The sequence below is a fragment of the Myotis daubentonii genome, chromosome 3, assembly GCF_963259705.1.
Source record: "Myotis daubentonii chromosome 3, mMyoDau2.1, whole genome shotgun sequence".
NCBI lineage: Eukaryota > Metazoa > Chordata > Mammalia > Chiroptera > Vespertilionidae > Myotis > Myotis daubentonii.
This window is the reverse complement of record NC_081842.1, coordinates 195,088,888-195,109,078: the sequence shown is the minus strand read 5'-3', so window position 1 is coordinate 195,109,078 and position 20,191 is coordinate 195,088,888. Positions and strand designations below refer to the sequence as shown.

The window sequence follows — 20,191 nt, the reverse complement described above, 5'->3', positions numbered from 1 at the left end:
GGCTCCTGTGGGGAAAAGTGCCAGTCCTCCTGCTGCTTGCCCATCCCCTGTACCCAGCTCCCCTCCTGGTCGTAGGTTCTCATCCCCCAGGCTCTTCCTAATTTTTCCGTGGTTTAGAGACATTAGAGAGTGTAAGCACCAGGAAGACCAGCTACTTAACTATTCTAATGACCTGGTGAACAGGTATACTCAACACACTCAAAATAAAAGGAAACTACTTCAACACAGTAAAAACCAACATGAAAAGACCACAGCCGGCATATTACTCAACAGTGAAAGGTTGAAGGCTTTCCCTCTAAAATCAGGGACAAGACAGGGACAAGAGTGATTCCACTCTTGCCACTTTGATTCAACATAGTATTGGAAGTCATGGCCAGAGCAATTAGGCAAGAAAAAGAAAAGAAATCCAGATTGGAAAGGAAGAAGTAAAATTATCTCTGTCTGCAGGTGATATGATCTTATATAAAGAAAACCCTAATAATTTCACACACACACACACACACACAAAACACCTGTTAGAACTAATTAACAAATACAGCAAAGTTGCAGGATACAAAATCAACACACAAAAATCAGTTGCACTATATACACTAACAGTGGACAGTCTAAAAAAATTAAGAAAATAACGTCATTTACAATAACATTAAAAAGAATAAAATACTCAAGAATAAACTTAGTGTCGCTGGACAGGAAAGAAAAGAAGAAGAACAGGTACTAATGCCTCCCCCAAAGCAGAAACCACCAGGTCACTGGGGAAAGATCCTGACTTGACTTCAGAGTGTGGAGCCGAGGGGCCTCCAAGAGCAGACGCTGGGAAGGCAGCTGGGTAAGTGGGTCCAGGGCTCCCGAAAGGTGTCTGCGAGGAAGATGGAGACCCCAGAGCCATCGGAACGTGATTGGGTGAAACTGCCCAGAAAGAGAGGAGGAAAGGCTTTTAGGAAATGAGCCAAAGACACAACATGTCAGAGGCTGGCAAAGAGGGGACTGAACTGGAGGAGCCAGAGAGGCAGGAGGGAAACAAAGAGCCAACGAGGTGGCAGACGCCCTGGAAGGACATTTAAGAAGCTTCTCTCCTGACACCTCGGCCCATTAGCTCCGTGTCCACCAGTCGGAGCCCGCCGTGTCCATGTTCATACGTAGAATGGAAACGGTGATGACACTGCGCAGGCTGCTGGGAGGATTTTATGAAGCAATGAATACGAAGAGCATGAGCACGGCGCCGACACAAGTTTGCTAACAAGAGCGGCCCGTGGTCAGCAGGGTCACATGCTGAGAGGAGACGGGGTAAGACGATGAGCCCCAGTGCCCTTTGGCTTTAACAATGTGGAGGTTCCCAGTGGCTTCAAGGGGTTCAAGGGAAGTTGGTGTCAGGTGGTGGAGGGCCCAGGAAGTGGAGGCAGGGCATATGTAGCTCACCCTTTGAAAAGTGTGTTCGCATGGCTTCTAGTTTTAAATGGTATCCATCTAGCAGCCCTACCTCCAGTTTTTCCCAAATTTCAGTTGAAGCCCTGGCTGGTTCAGTTCCGTGGTGAGGCATCGGCCTGGGGACCTACGGGGTTGCAGGTTCAGTTACCAGCCAAGGGCAGCACCTGGGTTGCAGGTTCAATCCCTGGCCCTGGTCAGGGCACATGCCAGAGGCAACCAATCGATGTGTCTCTCTCACATCAATGTTTCTCCCCCTCCTCCCTCCCTTTCACTCCCTCTAAAAAAATAAAAAGCCAATGGAAAAAATATCCTAGGATGAGGATTTAAAAAAAATTTTTTCCCCCGTTAAAACAGGGCTACGGAAAGAGTCAAAAACCCAGAACAGCACCATAGCTACTCTTGACAGCTGATGGCCGGAGGGGGGTGGGGAAGGGGACGTGGGGTGGCACATTTCCACCTGTGATACAGCCAGTGGAACGAGACTGAAAAGTGCAATTGTAGTGAACCCCAGGCTAAGCTGCCACAGAGAGACATCGCCTCTCATCCTAAAAATAATCTGAAAGGTCCTGTGTCCTTCCTCACAATGTCTGCCCCTTAAAAAATAGCAAGGTCTTTGTCAACTGGACAATCACAACCATCACTGACTACACAGCCGCTTTCCGGAAAAGTGCTCTTCCTTATCCCAGGGAGCGCCCTCAGCCTGAATCCAGTTGGAGACAGCAGCTCCCGAGCGATGAAATGTCCTAGGAGGTGGCGCGGTCCCTTGCAGATACAGACGGACGGCACAGAAAGGGGCTCGGAATGACATATTTTTTAAACTACATATGTTGAAAGCATCAGATGGACAGGATATGGAGGTAAGAGAAGGTTCCGTTTCAGCCCCATGGAGACACATTACATGAGAGCCTGATAAATCCTGAGAATGGAGCTAAAAGCTGAGCCCAGGCACCTGCTCTCCCGCTGAAGATGTGTGATGAGATTCATCTGCATCAGGTGGGGCCAAGAGTGCAGCAGACACTGTCGGAAACCTGTTCCACAGCCACGTCCCCCTTCCCTGAGGGCTGAGCGCAACTTCTGACTCGGGAGCTATTGTCTCCCCCAGACGATGCAGGTTAATTCGGATTGTTCTAACACACCTGTGTGCACTCATTCCCTTGCCAGTGATTGCTTTAGGGTTGGGCTTGCAATCCGGTTCTGGCCAACAAAAGGAGCAATCAGCTAAGAGGAGGAGGGCTTCTGGAAAAGCTTTCTTGTTCTTAAAAAGATGCCTACAAGGAGGAAGCAGTTCATTTTCTGCTCTGGGTGGTAAGGATATGATTTTTGGGGCCAACTTACCACCATGACGGGGCCAGCCTATGTGATAAAGATGTCAGAATGGAAAGATGGGAAGAGCCGGGCCCTTGAGGACACTGCTGAGCTGCTGAATTACCCAGGCTTTAACGCTACTCTTTTTAGGTAAACTCAGAAATCATTCTAATCAAATGTCATGGATTGAGATTTATTGTACTTGCAGCTGAAAGTCTCACAATCAAAGGACAATGCACACATCTTGGGTTTTGTTGTTTTTTCAAACATCAGCTTTTTTATTGTTCAAGAACAAGCAGACAGAAAACACCAAGAAATTGGGCATATGAAAATACTTCTGAATAAGCAAACAGAAATATTATTCTGAAGACTCAGGAGGGGCAGGTCTTTAAGAGTGATTTAGCATGACAGAGGAACAAGTAAGGAGATTCTTTGGCCTCTTCAAGAAGGTGAAAGAGAACACAGACTCCACAAAATAGAAGCAGAAGGCCGTGAGGAGAAAACAGTGGAGAAGAAAAGAAGCGAGACAAGATAAAAGTGGTGATATTGAGAAAGGTTTGTGGAGAAACTAAAAGCACTTTAGCAAAAAAAAAAAAAAAAAAAAAAAAAAGGTAAAAAATAAAAATAATGCATTAGCAAAATTAAAATATTTAAAATACAATTCATTACAAATACTGTATAAGGGATTTTAACAAAATCACAAGCAGAATGGGAAAACCTAAACCTCTTAATCTTTGGAACACCAAGTACACAATTAGAAGAAAATAAACTTGGAAAAAAAAAGCAGATAGATAGAGAGAAACACTACAGAACAAAAATACTACACATTTTGCTCACCAAAAATCTACTAGTACTGTTCAATGAATTCAGCAAAGTAGTCTGATACAAAAAAAATTCAGAGATCAGTTCCATTTTTATACACCAATAATGAACTATCAGAAAGAGAAACAAAGAAAACAATCCTATTTCCAATTGCTTTAAGAAATAAAATAGCCCTGACCCGTGTGGCTCAGTTGGTTGAGCATCATCCCACGCATTGAGTGGTTGCCAATTCCATTCCTGTCAGGACACATGCCCTCTTGCAGGCTGGATCCCCAGTAGGGGGTATGCAGAAGGAGCTGATTTATGGTTCTCTCTCATTAATGTTTCTCTCTATATATTTCTCTCTCTTTCTCTTCCCCCTTCCTCTCTCTCTCTCAAATCAATAAAAACATACTTTAAAAAAATACCTAGGAATAAATTTAACCAAGGAGGTAAAAGATCTATATTCAGAAAATTATAAGACCTTGAAGAAAGAAATTTAAAAAGATACAAATAAATGGAAGCATATATCATGTTCATGGATAGGAAGAATTAATATCATTAAAATGTACAAATATTCAAAACAATCTATAGATTCAACACAATCCCTATCAAAACACCAAAAATGGCATCTTTCACAAAACTAGAACAAATAATCCAAAAGTTTATAAGGAATCACAAGAGACTCTGAATAGCCACAACAAAATTTATAAAGAACTGGAAAAGGTTTCTTGTTCTTCAAAAGATGCCTACAGGGAAGAAGCAGTTCATTTTCTGCTCTGGATGGTAAGGATGTGATTTCTGGGGCCGACTTACCACCATGAAGGGGCCAGCCTATGTGATAAGGATGTCAGAATGGAAAGATGGAAAGAGCCTGGCCCTTGAGGACACTGCTGAGCTGCTGAATTACCCAGGCTTTATATCCAGTAGAGTATCCTATATAATAAAAGGCTAATATGCAAATTGTCCCCTTAATTTTCTCAACACGCGCCCCCCCCCCCAAACAATTCAGTCAAAAAATGGGCAGCCCCAGCAGGTTTGGCTCAGTGGACAGAGTGTTGGCCTGTGGACTGAAGGGTCCCAGGTTCCATTCCGTCAAGGGCACATGCTCAGGTTGCGGGCTCGATCCCCAGTAGGGGGCGTGCAGGAGGCAGCCAATCGGTGATTCTTTCTCATCATTGATGTTTCTCTCTCTCCCTCTCCCTTCCTCTCTGAAATCAAAAAAAATATATTTAAAAAAGAAGCAACCAATGAATGCATAAATAAGTGGAACAACAAACTGATATTTCTCTCTCCCTTCCTTTATCTTGTGGACAAAAGGGGCCGCGCTGACCTGACAAGCTCAGGGAAGGCCTGCGTGGCAGCCTAGCAGACTCAGAGACCAAAAATAACCACAAAGGATGGTCTGAAATGAAACTTTAACTAAAGCAGTTATGGTGGGCAGTTATGTTCTAAGCCAGTATCTTCACTGACAAGATCAACTTTGATCCTTACTGAGCCCATTTGCCTTTTTGCCTCTAAGATAACATACCCTTGAAATGTCTGGGTAACTTGTAACTTCCCTTTTTCTGGAGCCCCTGGGGCACAACCAAATGTTCTGGGCGCCAGGACAGATACTACAAATTCCTTCATTATCATGTTAATTGATCCTGCACCCACCTAAGTATGTGTCCATCATTTTACTTTTTATCCTATCACAGAGGTTTCCCCACTTCACTTAATCCCACCTCCTTAAATCTGTCACCAATGAATTTCATGTATAAATACGGATGTAACCCTGCCATTCTCCGGAGCACTATCTCAATTCGTTGAGGTTCTGCTTCCCGGCATATGTCGACAGTTTGGCTCAAATAAACTCACAAAAATTCTTTACAGGTTTCAATGGTTTTTTTTACGTTAACAATCTCTATAAAATCAATTTAAAAATTTTTAATTAAAAAAAATGGGCAGAGGACATAAACAGATACTTCTCCAAAGTGGATATACAGATGGCCTATAGACATACGCAAAGATGCTAAATATCACTAATCATCTGAAAAATGCATATTAAAACCACAATAACATACCACCTCACACCTGTCAGATGTCTATCACCAATAAACCAACAAACAAATGTTGGCGTGCAGTGTTAGTGGGAATGCAGATTGGTTCAGCCACTATGGAAAACAATATGGAGGTTCCTCAAAAAATTAACAACAGAACTGCCTTATGACCCAGCAATTCCACTTCTCAGTCTATATCCGAAAAAATCCAAAACACTAATTTGAAAAGATACATGTCCATTACAGCATTATTTCCAATAGCCAAGATATGGAAGCAATCTAAGTGACCATTAAAAGACAAGTGGATAAAAGAGCTGTGGTACATATATACAATGGAATATTACTTGGCCATAAAAAATGAAATCTTACCATTTTTGGCAGCATTGATGGACCTAGACCATATTATACTAAGTGAAATAAGTTAGAAAGAGAAAGACAAATACCGTATGATTTCACTTACATGCAAAATCTAAAGATCAAAATAAATGAACAAACAAAACAGAAACAGACTCATAAAGAGAACAAACTGATGGTTGCCAAAGGGAAGATTCCTGGTCCGGGCACAGACCCAAGCTGCAGGTTTGATCCCCTGGTCAGGCACATACAGAAGGCAGCCAATCAATGTTTGTCTTCTCTCTCTCTCTCTCTCTCTCTCTCTCTCTCTCTCTCTCTCTCAAAAAAAGAAAAATACAAATTGGTAGTAACAAAATAGTCATGGGGATGTAAAGTACAGCATAGAGAATATAGTCAATAATATTGTAATAGTATGTATGGTGCCAGGTGGGTACTTTAAAGATTGAGACTATCATCAAACTTCCCTGGCCCCCTCCCAAAGAAGGTGCCTGTCCCAGAGAGTTACCCCGGCAGTTTTGCATGCCTTCAAAGAATGTATAATTGTGCTATTTAAATTGTCCCAGAGGAGGAAAACAAGGAGAGGTTCTTCCTGATGCCTTTCCCAAAGCCAGAATTACCATAATGCCAACACTTGGCAAAGAATGCAATAAAAAACACTACACAAATCTCTCTTATAAATGTAGATGGAGAAAAATATTAACATTCAAGCAAATTAATTCAGAAAAATATTAAAAGAATAATGCACTCATATCCAGTAGGGTATCCTATATAATAAAAGGCTAATATGCAAACTGTCCTTTCAACCAACAGTTCGACTGGGAGTTCGACCAGGGAGCCAGGCCCACCAGCCAACTGCCTGCCCCACACTGATCACCTCCCCCACAACCTCAATCGGGGTGGGACAGCCAGATCCCACCCATGCACAAATTCGTGCACTGAGCCTCTAGTCATATAAGAATGCAGAGAGTTCACATAGAGAAATCCATTAAGAGAATTCATCCTACCAATAGGTCAAAAGAGAAGAGAACATGTGGTCATCCTGAAAGATGCTTAAGAGGCATTTTATAAAATTAGCATCCATTCCTTATTTTTACAGAAAGTTCACTAAAAGGTAGAAGCATTATATAGCCAAGGGGCTTCGGTGGTAGAGAGACCTGAATTCAAAGACTGGTGTCTACTTACCAGCTGATTGACTTTGGACAATTCACTTCGCTTCTCAGACCTCAATTTCATTTGAAAGATGATTATCGCATTTAAATGAATTAATGTAGAAAATCATATTGCACAGTGCCAAACATAAAGCAGCATTCAATCAGTGGAAGTTTTGTATTTTTGTTAACAAATAAAAATAAAGAGTATTTCCTTAACATAATTTCTAAATCCATCTCTATCAAGAAAACAGGACTGTTAATATGAAATACCAGATAAAAGCTTGTGTTGCATATAGTATTATACAAAAAGGATTTTCTAGTAGATAGTTCTATATATGGGTATAGAGATAAAGACAGAAAAAAAAAGGCAGAAAAAAATGTGGAAGCATATAGTATTCCAAGATATTAATAGTTGCTTATCTCTGGGTAATAAAATTATGGGTGCTTTTTTCCTTACTGAATTTTTAAAATGTAAATTCAATAGCAAATGTTAAATCACAACAGAGACCATAAGAAACCAGAACTGTTGCTCCAGAAAACCAGACAAATTGGCCAATCTTTTCCCAAAAGGCAAAGGAAATGGATTAAGAGCTAAAAATGATAACAGAAGTGACAAGATTTGAGGATCAGAAAATGGATGTACAACCCAAGGCTTAGAAAGATTCTTAAGAGAGATACTGGAGCTACCAGACGTCCTAATCAAAGCAGTAAGTGAAAATATTTTTTCCAGGAATAAAAAAAGGTGTGCAAATCAAAAGCTTTACTCTGTTCCAGCCAAACTCAATGAAAAGAGAGGGCTACTGGTTACACTTTATTTTCATCAGTAGGTTAAAGAATTATACACACGTGTGTGTGTGTGTGTGTGTGTGTGTGTGTGTGTGGTCACACTCTTCTACACTATTTGCTGATGTTTATCAGTGATTTCCAAGTGGTTTCAAACACTTACAAAGGAATGAAAAATCCTGGCCTCAGACTTTCTGCAATATAACTACCAGAAGACAGGAAAGTCGAGTCACAAACTGATCATATCTTCTCAGATATGGAAAGGCAGAAACTAAACCACTCACTTATCCTTTTTTTTTTTTTTTAGTTTTTATTTATTGATTTCAGAGAGAAAGGGAAAGGGAGAAAGTGATAGAAACATCAACGATGAGAACCATTGATCGGGTGCCTCCTGCACGCCCCCTACTGGGGATCCATGTGCCCTGACCCCAATCAAACCGTGACCTCTTGGTTCATAGGTGGATGCTCAACCACTGAGCCTCACCGGCTGGGCCACTTATCCTTCTTGCAAAGGGTACTTGAAGGCGAACCCCAGCTGAATGAGAGACCAATCAAAAGCAATTTCAAGAATGAAGACGGTGTGGTATAAAAGGGTTCCAGGTCCTTATTTCCTCATCTCAGTTCCATCGCCCCTGCAGCCTGACCCTAGTGCGTCCCAGCTATGCTCCAGGACAGGAAAGAGGTTGACCAAGGCAACACAATTCTCGCAGAGGCTGAGGGGTGGAGGGTCCCTCTAAGACAGAAGAGGAGGCATGATTCTGCTTCCTACTGACTTTTTTAAAGGGAAGACAAAAGACTGAGGGACTTTCCACCTGTTTCCCTGGGGAAGCAAAGGCAAGGCAACTCACGGTTGGGTGTAGGGCAGTCAGCAGCGCCCACTGGCTCCCACGGACTCTTACACACTCACATCCTCGTGGGCTCAGGGCAAGGAGTCACCTGCACCTCACTCCCTCCGCGGGGCCTCCGGGAAGGGGCTGGCCTGGGTGGGGATGACCGCGGTCGGGGGTCGGGGGGCGCCCGTGGCGGCGGCGCGGGCATCGATGGCGGTCTCTCGGAGCGGCTGCGGGTGTGGGGGGGATCCCGCGGGGCGGGCGAAGGCGGCCCGGGGAGGGCGCGGGTGCGGACGGGGGCGCGGGGTGGCCTTACCCCCGGGCCCGGTGGAGACCGTGACCTGCGCGTAGGTGGCTCCCGCGGCGGCCGCCGGGCCCGAGACGCCGTTGAGCGCCGCCACGCGCACGGTGTAGCGCGCGCCGGGCCGCAGGTGGAGCAGCGTGGCCGCGCGCTCGCGGAGCCCGGCCTGGCGCGGCACGAAGGCCACGCGCGGCTCGCACGGCTCGCAGGCGCCCGGGCCCTCGCGGCCGCAGCGCAGGCACAGCAGCGAGTACGTGACGTCCGAGCGGCCGCCCGAGTCGGCCGGCGGCAGCCAGCGCAGCCTCAGCGCCAGCGGCGAGCGGCTCAGGCTGTACTGCAGGTCCCGCGGCGCCGACGGCGGCCCTGGCGGCAAGGGGAGGGGGCGCGGTCAGCGCGAGGCTGGGGAGGGGGCGCAGTCAGCTCGAGGCTGGGGAGGGGGCGCGGTCAGCGCGAGGCTGGGGAGGGGGCGCGAGGCTGGGGGTTTGGGGGCCGAGAAGGAAGTGAGTGGGCCTCCTGGCTGCAGAGGGAGGAGAGGGAGGGGCGGATGGGGGCGGTCCACTCAGACCTCTGCCTAGAAGCCCAACCTCATCCCTCGGTTGGGATTCTCCCCGTTTTTCTGGTTTTTCCAACCCAGAGCCCGGGCCCCCATTCCCACCCAGGCTCCCCGCTCCCCCAGGTCGCTCCCCTCTAGCTTGCCTTTACCCTCCCCAGTGCGGAGCCCCCAGCCCTCCCTCACCAACACTTTGATCCGACTTTATAGATGCCCTCCCCCCCCCTCCCCCGCACCCTCCGCGCGCAGTGGGTTCCGAGGGGACTCACGGGTGCAGGAGGCCCAGGGCGGGTCGGTGGGCGAGCGCGCATAGCTGTCCTGGCACACGCAGAACGTGGAGGCGGTTTCCAGGGCCCGGCTGTGCTCTGGGCAGGGCGAGCAGAGGGGCCGCCGGGAGGAGGCCTTGTAGAAGCCTGGGGGACAGGCTGCAAGCACAAGCCATGTGAGGATGGGGGTCCTCCACAGCTTCTTTCCTGCCTGCCCTCAGTAGGGTGGGGCTGATCTCCTCTAACTGCGGTGGGGACAGTGGGAGGAAGGGCCTCGGCTACTCCAGCACTGCCCTGTGGGTGGTAGACCCAACAACCCCGTACTACCTAACTCTTAGAGTTTACCGTGTGCTGGAACACTGTGCTACTGCTGGTAATCCTTTTCATCCTCACAACTATCTGTGAGGTATGTGCTGGGTCCCCATTTTAAGAATGAGGACACTAAGGCCCAGAGAGGTTAAGTAACTTGCCCAATGTCCCACAGGTAGTACGTGGTGGGATTCCAGCCAGAGTCCCAATGCCCATTGGCAAACAACGAGGCAAACTTTCCAGTCCTGATGGGAGGACAGAAGAGAGGTACTTCCACAGTTACCAAGGGACAGACACCCACACACTCCCAGCTACAGAGACAAACACTGACACACACACGTTGTCAAAGCTTATCCTCCCACCACTGTTGGGGGTTAATGCGTCATAAGTCCTCAACTCACACACTTGGTTCCAGTTTGAAAGCGGGGCCAGCCAGCTGGAGGGCAGGGGAGTAGAGAGAGAAGATGGACAGTGCTACCGGTTCTAGTCTTGACCTCTTCTCAGTTACTTTGCTTCTCTCGCCTCACCCAGAACACAGGTTAAGAGCACAGGCTTTTAAAACGGAGCAACCTGGATTTGCAGCTCAGTGGCACCACTCGTTTGCTGTGTGGTCTCGGGCAGCTCGGTTGACCTCTCTGAGCCTTGTGTAGAATACCTCCACAAGGTTTTTGGAGGATTAGCCGAAATAAAGCATGTCAACTGCTTAGCCAAGTAGAGACAACATTTACACAATAATGGTAGTAATTACTGTTCTTCCATCACCAGCCTGAAATGGAAACTGCTATACACCCACTGCTGTATCTCCCCAGCTGGGCCAGGGAAGGAGGCAGTGGCTCCAGGCCCCTCCTCTCAGAGCCTGGGGGTTCTCCCTTGCTCCTGAGCTCCAGCAGGATTTCCCTGTCCCTCCCCCAAAACTTAGCTGGCTATGGAAGGCTGGCTGCTCCCCAGCACCAAGAGGACGTAGTATCAGGAAGGGATGAAGACTGGCCCCTGGGAAGGACGGTCAGCCCGCTTGGGAGAAGAGGGGAAGAGCTGAGGGTGTCCATCATCTGGAAGGCTTAGGCTTGGCAGGGTCCATCTTCAGTAGCCCAGGAGCCTTTGGACCGCTCTGCCTCAGAACCAAGCATGGAACCCACTAACTTTGTGGTCTGTAGTGTCGTGAGCAGCAGTGACCCCAGCTGGGACTCAGAAGCTCTGGGTTCCCACTGTCAGCTCTGCCACTTCCTTTGCCTCTCTGGTCTCAAGAAACCCTCGGTCAAATGAAAGTAACCACCATGGCCTGCTCCCCTCTGCTGTAAATAAGAGAGGGGATCTGCTTGCAGGGCCTCGCAGCTGTCCGGAGAGAATGCTAGGCGCTCCCTTGCTCTGTGTGCATGTGAGCTCCGTGTCTCGGAGATGGGTGGGCCCATCAGAGACAGCATTGGTGATCTCTGCTTTGAGAGGCTTTGTTTAGAAGAGGTTTGTGATGAGGGGCAGACTCCAGAAGGGACTCCTGACTGCTGGCCCCTCCCTCTCTTCCTCAAGGTCACAGTGGGAATTTCAGAGGTCATCTAGCTCAGCTGGCCCAGTCCTCCAGCAGCTTTCCTAGCAGTAGCCGTAGCCTTTGCTCATATACTTTGTAATGGGGAGCCCACCCCGTTCTGAGGCTGCAAGCAACCCTGGCAGTTACAAAGCCCTGCCTTATACTGAGCCCCAGTCAGCCTCCCTGCCTGTAATCCCCCTAGTGCCACCGCGTCACAGGGTCTCGGTGTGCCCTGCGGGCCTTGAAGGACATCTGCTAGGGTTCCTCTGCCCCAAGGGAGTCCTACAGAGATTTGGAGGCACAGGTCAGACACCCTGATTCTCTCCCCAAGTCTTTCAGTAGTTTCTCTAATGGCTGGGAGAGGGGGAACACGAGTCCAGATCACCAAAGAGAGAAACAAAGGCACATGGAAGGCCTTCACTTTCTAAGTACAATTCTGACCATTTCACTTCCCCTCCAACAGCTCTGCACTGCCCTCACACCACCCATGCCACCATCAGCTCTTCCCTTCACAACTCTGGGTCTTGTCCTATAATGTCTCACACCCTTTCCTGGCAAACTCCCATGCCTCTCCAAACCCGTTTAAAATAATACCTCCCTGTGGGGCTTTCCTTGGCATCCTCCCCAGCTCCCTGCTCCCCAAGGCAGAGCTGTTGCCATTACAAGTGACCTTTGGTCTCAGCCTAAGGAGAGGGAACTCAGCACAGCTCTGGGGTGGGATTGGGTTTCTGAGTGTGTTGGGTGTATGTGTGATCCAAACCTCCCCCTCCAGCCCCAATCCATTCATTCCATTTTTTTTTTAAGCATCTACTATGAGCCAGGTGCTGTTCTAGGCTCTGGAGATGCAACAGGGAAACCAGGATGCTACTTTCCACTGGTACAGATGCCCTCCTCCCACCTTATAGAAAGAAGAGAGGCCATCAGTTGGTAATTCCCTCAGTATCTGGCCATCAAAACCACCTCTGTCCACACCCTCTCCTTCCTTCCTTCCTTCCAAGCCTAGTGGCTCCTTCACTCTGGACCCCACCCCTTCATCTCCTCCCAGACTATATCCCATCAGTTACCAAACCTCCAAACTCTTACACTCTCCTCTACTGGCTCTTCCCAGGGACAGAACATAGGGGTGGAGCAAAAAAAGCGATCCATTTAGAGTACAGGCAGTAAGGCACGGTCTATATAGTGTTTAAAAACAATAAAACTAACTGAAACATGGTCTGCTTTTATTAGCAACATGTATCAGCCATTCTAACCCACATCAGTAATAAAATATGTTTCCCCCTGAGGCAGACCGCTCCTACCACCCCCTCCTTGGTACCCACTGGTTCCTTCCTTTATCATATAAGCAAAGCTCTCCTCTACAGTAAAAACCCACTGTCACCCACAGTGTCCTCAAGATACCACGCCCCCTCCTCCCCTTTCAAACGCAGCCTCCCTCCTCTGCTTCCTTCATCCTTCAACCTCCTGCAGCTGGTCGCCCTCTCCATCACTCAGCTGAGACTGCTCTCACCAAGCAGACGTTGTCCAGCCCTCACCTTCCCTGACTGCTCCCCAGCACTGTAGGCCATTCCCTCCCAGACACCTCCATCTCCCTTGGCTGCCAGGAATTCACATTCTCCAACCTCTGACCACTGCCTTCCTTGTGGGCTCCATTTCTTCTACTTCCTCTTAAATATTGCTGTTCTGTGAGACTTTATCATCGGCCTTTTGCTTCTTACCCCACACATTCTCCTTGATCTGTCCCAACCACACCCACAAGTTCAGGTAGCATCTACCTCCCTGTTGCTGAGCTCCAGACCCACTTTCTAGCTACCCCCACCCACTCGAATGCACCATGGACAATGGATTCAACATGTCCACCCACGTCCTGCCTTCTCTACCCCAGTGAATGACCCTCTGCCCATTCACTTCTCCAGAAGCATCTGAGTCAAAAAGGACTCCTTTCTCCTCCTGTGTCACATGGCCCCCAAGGGTTGTGGATGCTGTTTCACTGTCACAACCATCCTCATCTCTCAGTGACCCCTGCTACTGCCTTAGTTCAGATCTTGTGCTCCTTCTCCTGGAGTATGGTATCATTGTCCTTCCTCGTCTCCTGGCCTCTAATTCTTCATTCTCTAATCCTTTCGTTTTAATTGCCACTTGAGTGATCTTTTGAAAATACAAATCTGAACATGTCAGATTCCTGCTTCAAATATTCCCCAATGGTCTAACGCAGTGGTCGGCAAACTGCGGCTCGGCAAACCGCGGCTCGCGAGCCACATGCGGCTCTTTGGCCCCTTGAGTGTGGCTCTTTCACAAAATACCGGCTCTTCCACAAAATACCGACTTCTGCGCATGGGCCACAAAGTTTCAATCGCACTGATGCGCAAAGCCCAGACGTGGTATTTTGTGGAAGAGCCACACTCAAGGGGCCAAAGAGCTGCATGTGGCTCGCGAGCCGCAGTTTGCCGACCACTGGCCCTAGCCCCATTCTCTCCTGCCTCCATGCTTCTACACGCAGTCTCTTAACTCTGAATGCTCTTGGCTGCCTCCGACTTGCATATTGTCAGTGATAGGCAGCCCATTCTCTGTCATGTAACCAGTGCCCCTAGCCAATAGCTATTAGGGTCGGGCTGCTGTGGAGTTCTTCCTCATGCATAGGGGGCACCGCGGTGTAAAAGACACAGCCTGAGAGTTAGGCAAACCTGGGTTCAAATCCTAGTTCCCCATCTCCTGACTTTACAAGTGTGTTAGTCTCTCTGAGCCTCTGTTTCCTCATTTGCAAAACAGAGATAACGATGACTTACTTTATTGCCATGAGTACGTGGGGAGGCCTTGCAAGGCATTGATCATAGTGTCTGAAATACGGGCCCCTAATGTCCCTTTATTTGGAGTCCAATTCACCTCCTAGTAACTTCACTCATTGGTCCTAGCTGGACCCATCGGAAGCTCCACGAAAGCTCAGGACTTCCGGGCTCCCCGGCCCAGGGCTTCTCCACCCCCGTTCTGCTTCTTTCGTCAGGGGCACCCTCGCTCCCAACTGCCACCCGCGCGCTGCCCCCCCTACGCCACACCCCCTAGTGCGCTGGATACCTTCACAGACGTCACCGCGCTCCTGGAATCCGGCGCTGCAGCTGCAGCGGCCCACGGGCACCAGCCACTCGCCATCGGCGCCGCAGTGCATGCGCGGGGGGCTGCCGGGCTCCCCTTCCGAGTGCGCCACGCACGTCCCGGTGACCTCCACCAGCGTGGAGAAGGCGCTCTCGGCCGCGGTGGCCGGGAACGCCGCCAGGCCCCGCACCGTGGCGCGGCACTGCTTGTAGTAGACGCGCACGGAGACCAGCGCCACGCATGCGCCCACGTCCTGGAAGGCCAGGTGGAAACCCCGCCGGCTGAGCCGCCCCAGCTCGCGCACCTCGGTGTTCAGCTTCATCTTGCGCTCGCCGAGGTCGCCCTGGGTGAAGCTCTCGTCGGCGGCGATCGTGTCGATCTTGCGGGGCCGGCTGCTGCCTGGCCGGGGACGCCCGCGGCCCAGGTCGGCCTCGGTTTCCAGGTAGTAGACGTTGAACGTCTCCTTGCAGGTGCCCGCGGCGCCGGGGATGCTGCTGCAGTCGCGCAGCGTGAACTGCAGCTCCACGAAGATGCGCTGCCCGCGGCCGCGGCCGATCCAGCCGGTCTGCAGCCAGTTGTCCTGGTTGGGCTCCAGCACGTTGCACACCTGGTACGTGCGGATGGGACGGTCGTGCTCGTCCACACCGCTGATCTCCTCCCACTGAGGAGGAGGAAGAACAAAGATGTGGGCAGCTCAGAGCCAGGGCGCCCCCTCGTAGGCAGAGGCCCGGCGGTGACGGAGCCTGAAACCCCCCTGCCCCACCTACCCCCGCTGGCCCCCACCACTCTCTGTACACACCCCCTGAAGTTACAAGATGCAAAGCCAGGTGAAACGGTGGAGACAACTGAGTCCAATTTTAAGTTTTATAGATGGGGCGGCTGAAGCTCCCGGTGACAGGGACTTGGAGTTAGGAGCAGAGGGAGAAATGGTGCCTGGAGTCTCCTGGCTCTCCACCCAAGGCCCTTTCCATGACACCAACCTGCTGTCACATGGCCACATCTCCCCGCTCCGACCCTCTTTCCAAGCCTTTTTTAGAATTCCAAGTCTTGTTTATTCTATCAATCCATCCATCAACAACACTGCTGGTAGTATCTACCGTGTGTCAGGCACTGTCTAGCACTGGCTCCGTCCAGAGGCCACATTTCTGTTCCTAGACAGACAGTTCTCGCCTCACTTATGTGTTTTTTTGTGTGTGTTTTTTTGTTTTGTTTTGTGTTGTTTTTTTTGGTTTTTTTACTGTCTGACTGAAGACTCAACGTTTTCTAATAGGCCATTCTGGCTTGAAGCCAGGGCTGCTGCAGACCACATGTTCCAAGGAGCATTTTGATGTGATGTAACCATGGGGAGCTAAAGGGACTGAGTCCTGGACCACAGGATCCCAGTGCTGGGGGGGGGGGGAGGTTTACACTTACCCCATTGCTCGGCAGTGCAGTCCAGCCCAGTTCAACCTGGGAGGCTTTGGAATCCAGGAGGATGACTAGGGAGAGGGGAGAACAGAGATGTCAGAAAGCCAGAAGGTCAGGAGAGTGGACTTTTGGTGAGGTCACTGTAAATTTGCTAACTGAAGGATGGAGAATGTGACAAAGAACACAGACAAGTGTTTTCCACTTCATACATCCCCAGGAGGCTCAAGTCCAGAAAGGGGTAGCTATATGATTAGGGAAGGAGCCTGTACTCATTTCCTGTGGCTGCTGGAACAAGCTACCACAATTTGGCAGCTTACAACAGCAGACGTTTATTCTCTTACAGCTCTGGAGGTCAGGAGTTGGAAATCAGTTTCACGGATCTACAGTCAGGGTGTCAGCAGGATGGGTTCCTTCTGGAGGTTCAGAGGGGAGAACCCATTTTCTTGACTTCTTCAGCTTCTAGAGGCCACCTCGATTCCTTGGCTTGTGGCCCCCTCCTCCATTTTCAAAGTGCATCACTCCAGTCTCTGTTTCTGTCGTCATATTGCCTTCTCCTCTGGCTCTGACTCCTCCTGCATCCCATTTATAAGGATCATTGCAATTATATTGGGCCCATCCAAATAACCCAGGATAATCTCTCCATCTCAACTTCCTTAATCACATCTGAAAAGCCGTTTACCATTTAGGATAGCCTTCAAAGGTGTGGGGATCAGGATGTAGGCCTGTTGGGAGGAGTCATTATTCAGCCTGCCACAGAGCCTATGACAAGTTCTCTAAGGTTGCCTATAAAATTGGGGGGGGGGGTGTTGTCAGTGACACCCCCCAGCCTTCCCAGGTTTTCTGAATTTTAACTAAGCAGCAAGAAGAGGGGGAGAGGAGTGTATCAGAAGACACCTGTGTACAGCCCAGGGTTCATGTAGACTCAGGGGCTCTTCTGAGGTGTGGAGACACCAGGGAGGAAAACGTGAGCCTTTTTACTTTGACTTTTAGGGCCTCTGGGGGTAACAAATGAAAATCTCTCATTTCCCCAGCCATCCCCTTTCCCAGGGGCTGTCACCTCCACTGCCTTTGAAAGAATGGCAGTGGTCTTTTTATATATAAAACCATGATCCCTCCTGCACCAGAGAGGCTTGGAGTCATTTCCCCGCCCCCAGCAGGCACTGGCCCAGAAGTCTGAATCCTGCTCTCAGTATGGGTCCCAGAAAAGCCCAGGTCTGGACAGCATAGCAGCAGCTCAGAGACAGGAGCCCAGACCACAGACAAATCTTGTAAGATTACTCGTCTGGAGCTTACGCAAGGGATGGGGCTCCAAAGCGGGAGCCTCTACAAGGTTTGGCCCCGAAGGCATCAGCGGCAGTGGGCAGCATCGCCGACAGCGGATTTCGATATAACTGACAGCACATAGGAAATTTCATATTGGGAAGCCTCAGAAATCCAGCTCCCCAACCAACCTCGCCGTCAAAGCCTCAAATCCCAACTCCTCAGGATCATGCACCTGGATATGACGCCTCTGGATTCAACTGAGCATACAGCTCCCCCAAATTCAGAATCAGAGGCAAGGCTCGGGCTCTGGTACCGTGGGCAGCCCCAAACCCCCCGCAACGAGGACCGCTCGGCGTAGTCTACGCTCCAGATTCAGCACTGCGGACAGCTCCACGATCCAGCTCCCACCCCCTAACACACACACACACACACACACACACACACACACACACCACCACCACCACCACCACCACCACCACCACCACCAGCGTCCCACCTCCAGGTGGCTGCACAGTGGTCCCCTAGCCCCCGCTGTTCGGGCTGCATCCCGTCTCCCCATACTCCTATCTCACCTCGGCACCCCCCTTCTCTTCTGCTCTCTTCTTCTCCCTGCCCCCACACCTCCCACCTCCAATTGCTCAGCCGGGCTGTCTCACGGCCCCTGGACCACCGCCTCTGGCTCCCACGGTTCCTGCTGTCTTTCTTCCCCAGCCTCCCAGGTCTGCAGACCCCGAGCTCCTCGATGCCCCTCTCTTCTCTATTGCTTAGCCACCTTTTTCTCTGTCTCTCCAGTTCTTTGCTTCCCGCGCCCGCTTGCTTCAAACCCCAATACAGACTCCAGCCTCTCCATAGGACTCCCTCGCCAGCACTCCCGCTTTTCAGCCCCTTATCTTTTGGCACCCCGGGCTCCAAGAACAGCCGCCAGTCTCCTCACCTTCCTCGGCGGTCCCGGGCCTCCCTGGTCCCAAAAGCAACGCGAGAGAAAGTGGCATCAGGCAAATGAACTGGCGCAGCGGATGTGGGCCAGCGCCGGTCTCCATGGTCCGCAGACCGAGCTGTCAGTGCGGCGGCGGCTCGAGCCGCGCCAGCCCCAGCACCGCTGAGCAGTGCCCCCAGACCCCGGCGCCAGCTGGGGGCGGGACCTCACCGGTTACCGTCATCCATGGGGACCAATCACTGGGCACCGCCGCTGGAGTTCCACCAATCACCGCCAGCAGAGGGTAGAGGGGCGGAGTTTCATAGGCCAGGGGCGGAACTGCGAACTAGATAGGGGAAACGAAGGGGTCCCTCCAGTCTTCAAACTGTGGGGGTGGGGTAGTGCTGAGCGCTGGCTGGGCTCCTGGGGAGGGGGAGGAACTGGCGTCCGTAGTCCAGAGGGCTAAACCTTAGCCCCTCGTTACTGAGAAGTAAATAATGTGGGCGTGGCTTACAAAGGGGGCGAAACTCGGGGAGACGGCGACACTTGCAGCCTCTGAGCTAGCCTGGAAGGTCCCTCGTTCCCAGGACCTGCAGGGGTTTGGATGTTCTGACCCCAAGCCCTGGGAGCTCCTCTTTCTCCCAGGCCTTGGCTTCTTCCAGTGTCTGCGGTTCCAGGTGTCTCCCGGCTCTGGATCCGGCTCCCTTAGCTCCCCGCCCTCGTCACACACACACACACACACACACACACACACACACTCCCCGGCGGCCGGGGGAAGGGGCCGACCCCGCCCCCGGGAGCTGCTTGAGAAGAGAGCGAAGTGGGAAAGAGTCCCACCCTACCAGCCACACTTCTGAAGCTGGGAGACCATGTGGCTGCCGGGATGGGGCGGTGGTGGATTTTGCATCAACGATCCATTTCACGGGTTCTTGCTCTCGCTGCCAGGACACAGGCAGCACCCGCCACAGCCCACCGTGTCCCCAGTCGGCTCCGAGCCTGGAGTTACCCCTTGGCTAACCCCTCTCCGCCCACCCCAGGGGATTGGCGAGGCGCGCTGCGGCCGGGGCTGCCAGGCACCTGCTGGCGAGGCGGAGCAGTCCGCGGCGAGTTCAGCCAGCACCGAAGAAGCCGCGAGGAAACACGACCTCCATCTAGTGAAGGTCATTTATGTGCCCGCGGAGGGTTTAAGGCGCCGGTGTGGGAAGGCTTGGGCCCTCGTCTAGGACGAGGGAGGCGGCTCTTGAGCGCCACCATCTGGGCTGAGCTTGAACGGAGAAAGCTCCACCCACCCTGTGGCTGTTCAGAGCTTTTATTGGGGTCCCCAACCCCTGTCCCTCTGGAAGCTGAAGAAGCCTGGAGAACGGATGTGAGCCTTGTGTCTACGAGACCTGTTGGCTTGCGTGTCTCTGCATTCTGTATGTGTGTGTTCCTCACCCCCCCACCACCCCCCTACCCACCACCAACAACAACACTGACTGGGTCCCACGCTCGGTGCTGAGATACCCCGGCCCATCGCCCTGTTCCTGCCACCATCCATACTTCCTCAAGCAGAAGTGTAAATACATTTTTTGGCATTGTAGACCACTAGCCACGTACAAGCTGCTTCCATGTGTCATTTCTGTGTGTGTGTGTGTGTGTGTGTGTGTGTGTGTGTGTGTGGCACGTTTACAAGCACACTTGCTCGCTCACAGACATACTCGCTGGCTGGGCCGTAGCCACGGCAGGGGCTGGAGGATTTGGGAGGATCGGGCTCCTTTGCCTGCAGACAGGAAGGCCATCAGGAAGGGCTCGGGCTGGGACACCCTGGAGACGGAGCCCGCCGGGGGAGCAGAAGGCGGTGGGCGCTCTGGCCCGTCCTCAGATGCTGACAGGGGCCTCT

At 51.0% G+C, this 20,191-nt stretch overlaps 1 protein-coding gene across 1 annotated transcript in view; it reads right to left on the bottom strand.

Moving 5' to 3' along the window:
• EPHA10 (EPH receptor A10) overlaps positions 1 to 18,495 on the bottom strand; it is a 35,873-nt gene extending 17,378 nt beyond the window's left edge. The window contains exons 1-5 of the mRNA XM_059690131.1: positions 18,331 to 18,495; positions 16,140 to 16,204; positions 14,709 to 15,387; positions 9,812 to 9,967; positions 9,008 to 9,355 (exon numbers count right to left, since the gene is read on the bottom strand). Coding sequence (XP_059546114.1) covers positions 9,008 to 9,355; positions 9,812 to 9,967; positions 14,709 to 15,387; positions 16,140 to 16,204; positions 18,331 to 18,436 — 1,354 coding nt within the window. The 5' untranslated portion in view covers positions 18,437 to 18,495. The remainder of the gene's footprint in view (positions 1 to 9,007; positions 9,356 to 9,811; positions 9,968 to 14,708; positions 15,388 to 16,139; positions 16,205 to 18,330) is intronic.
• Between the last annotated feature and the right edge of the window lie 1,696 nt (positions 18,496 to 20,191).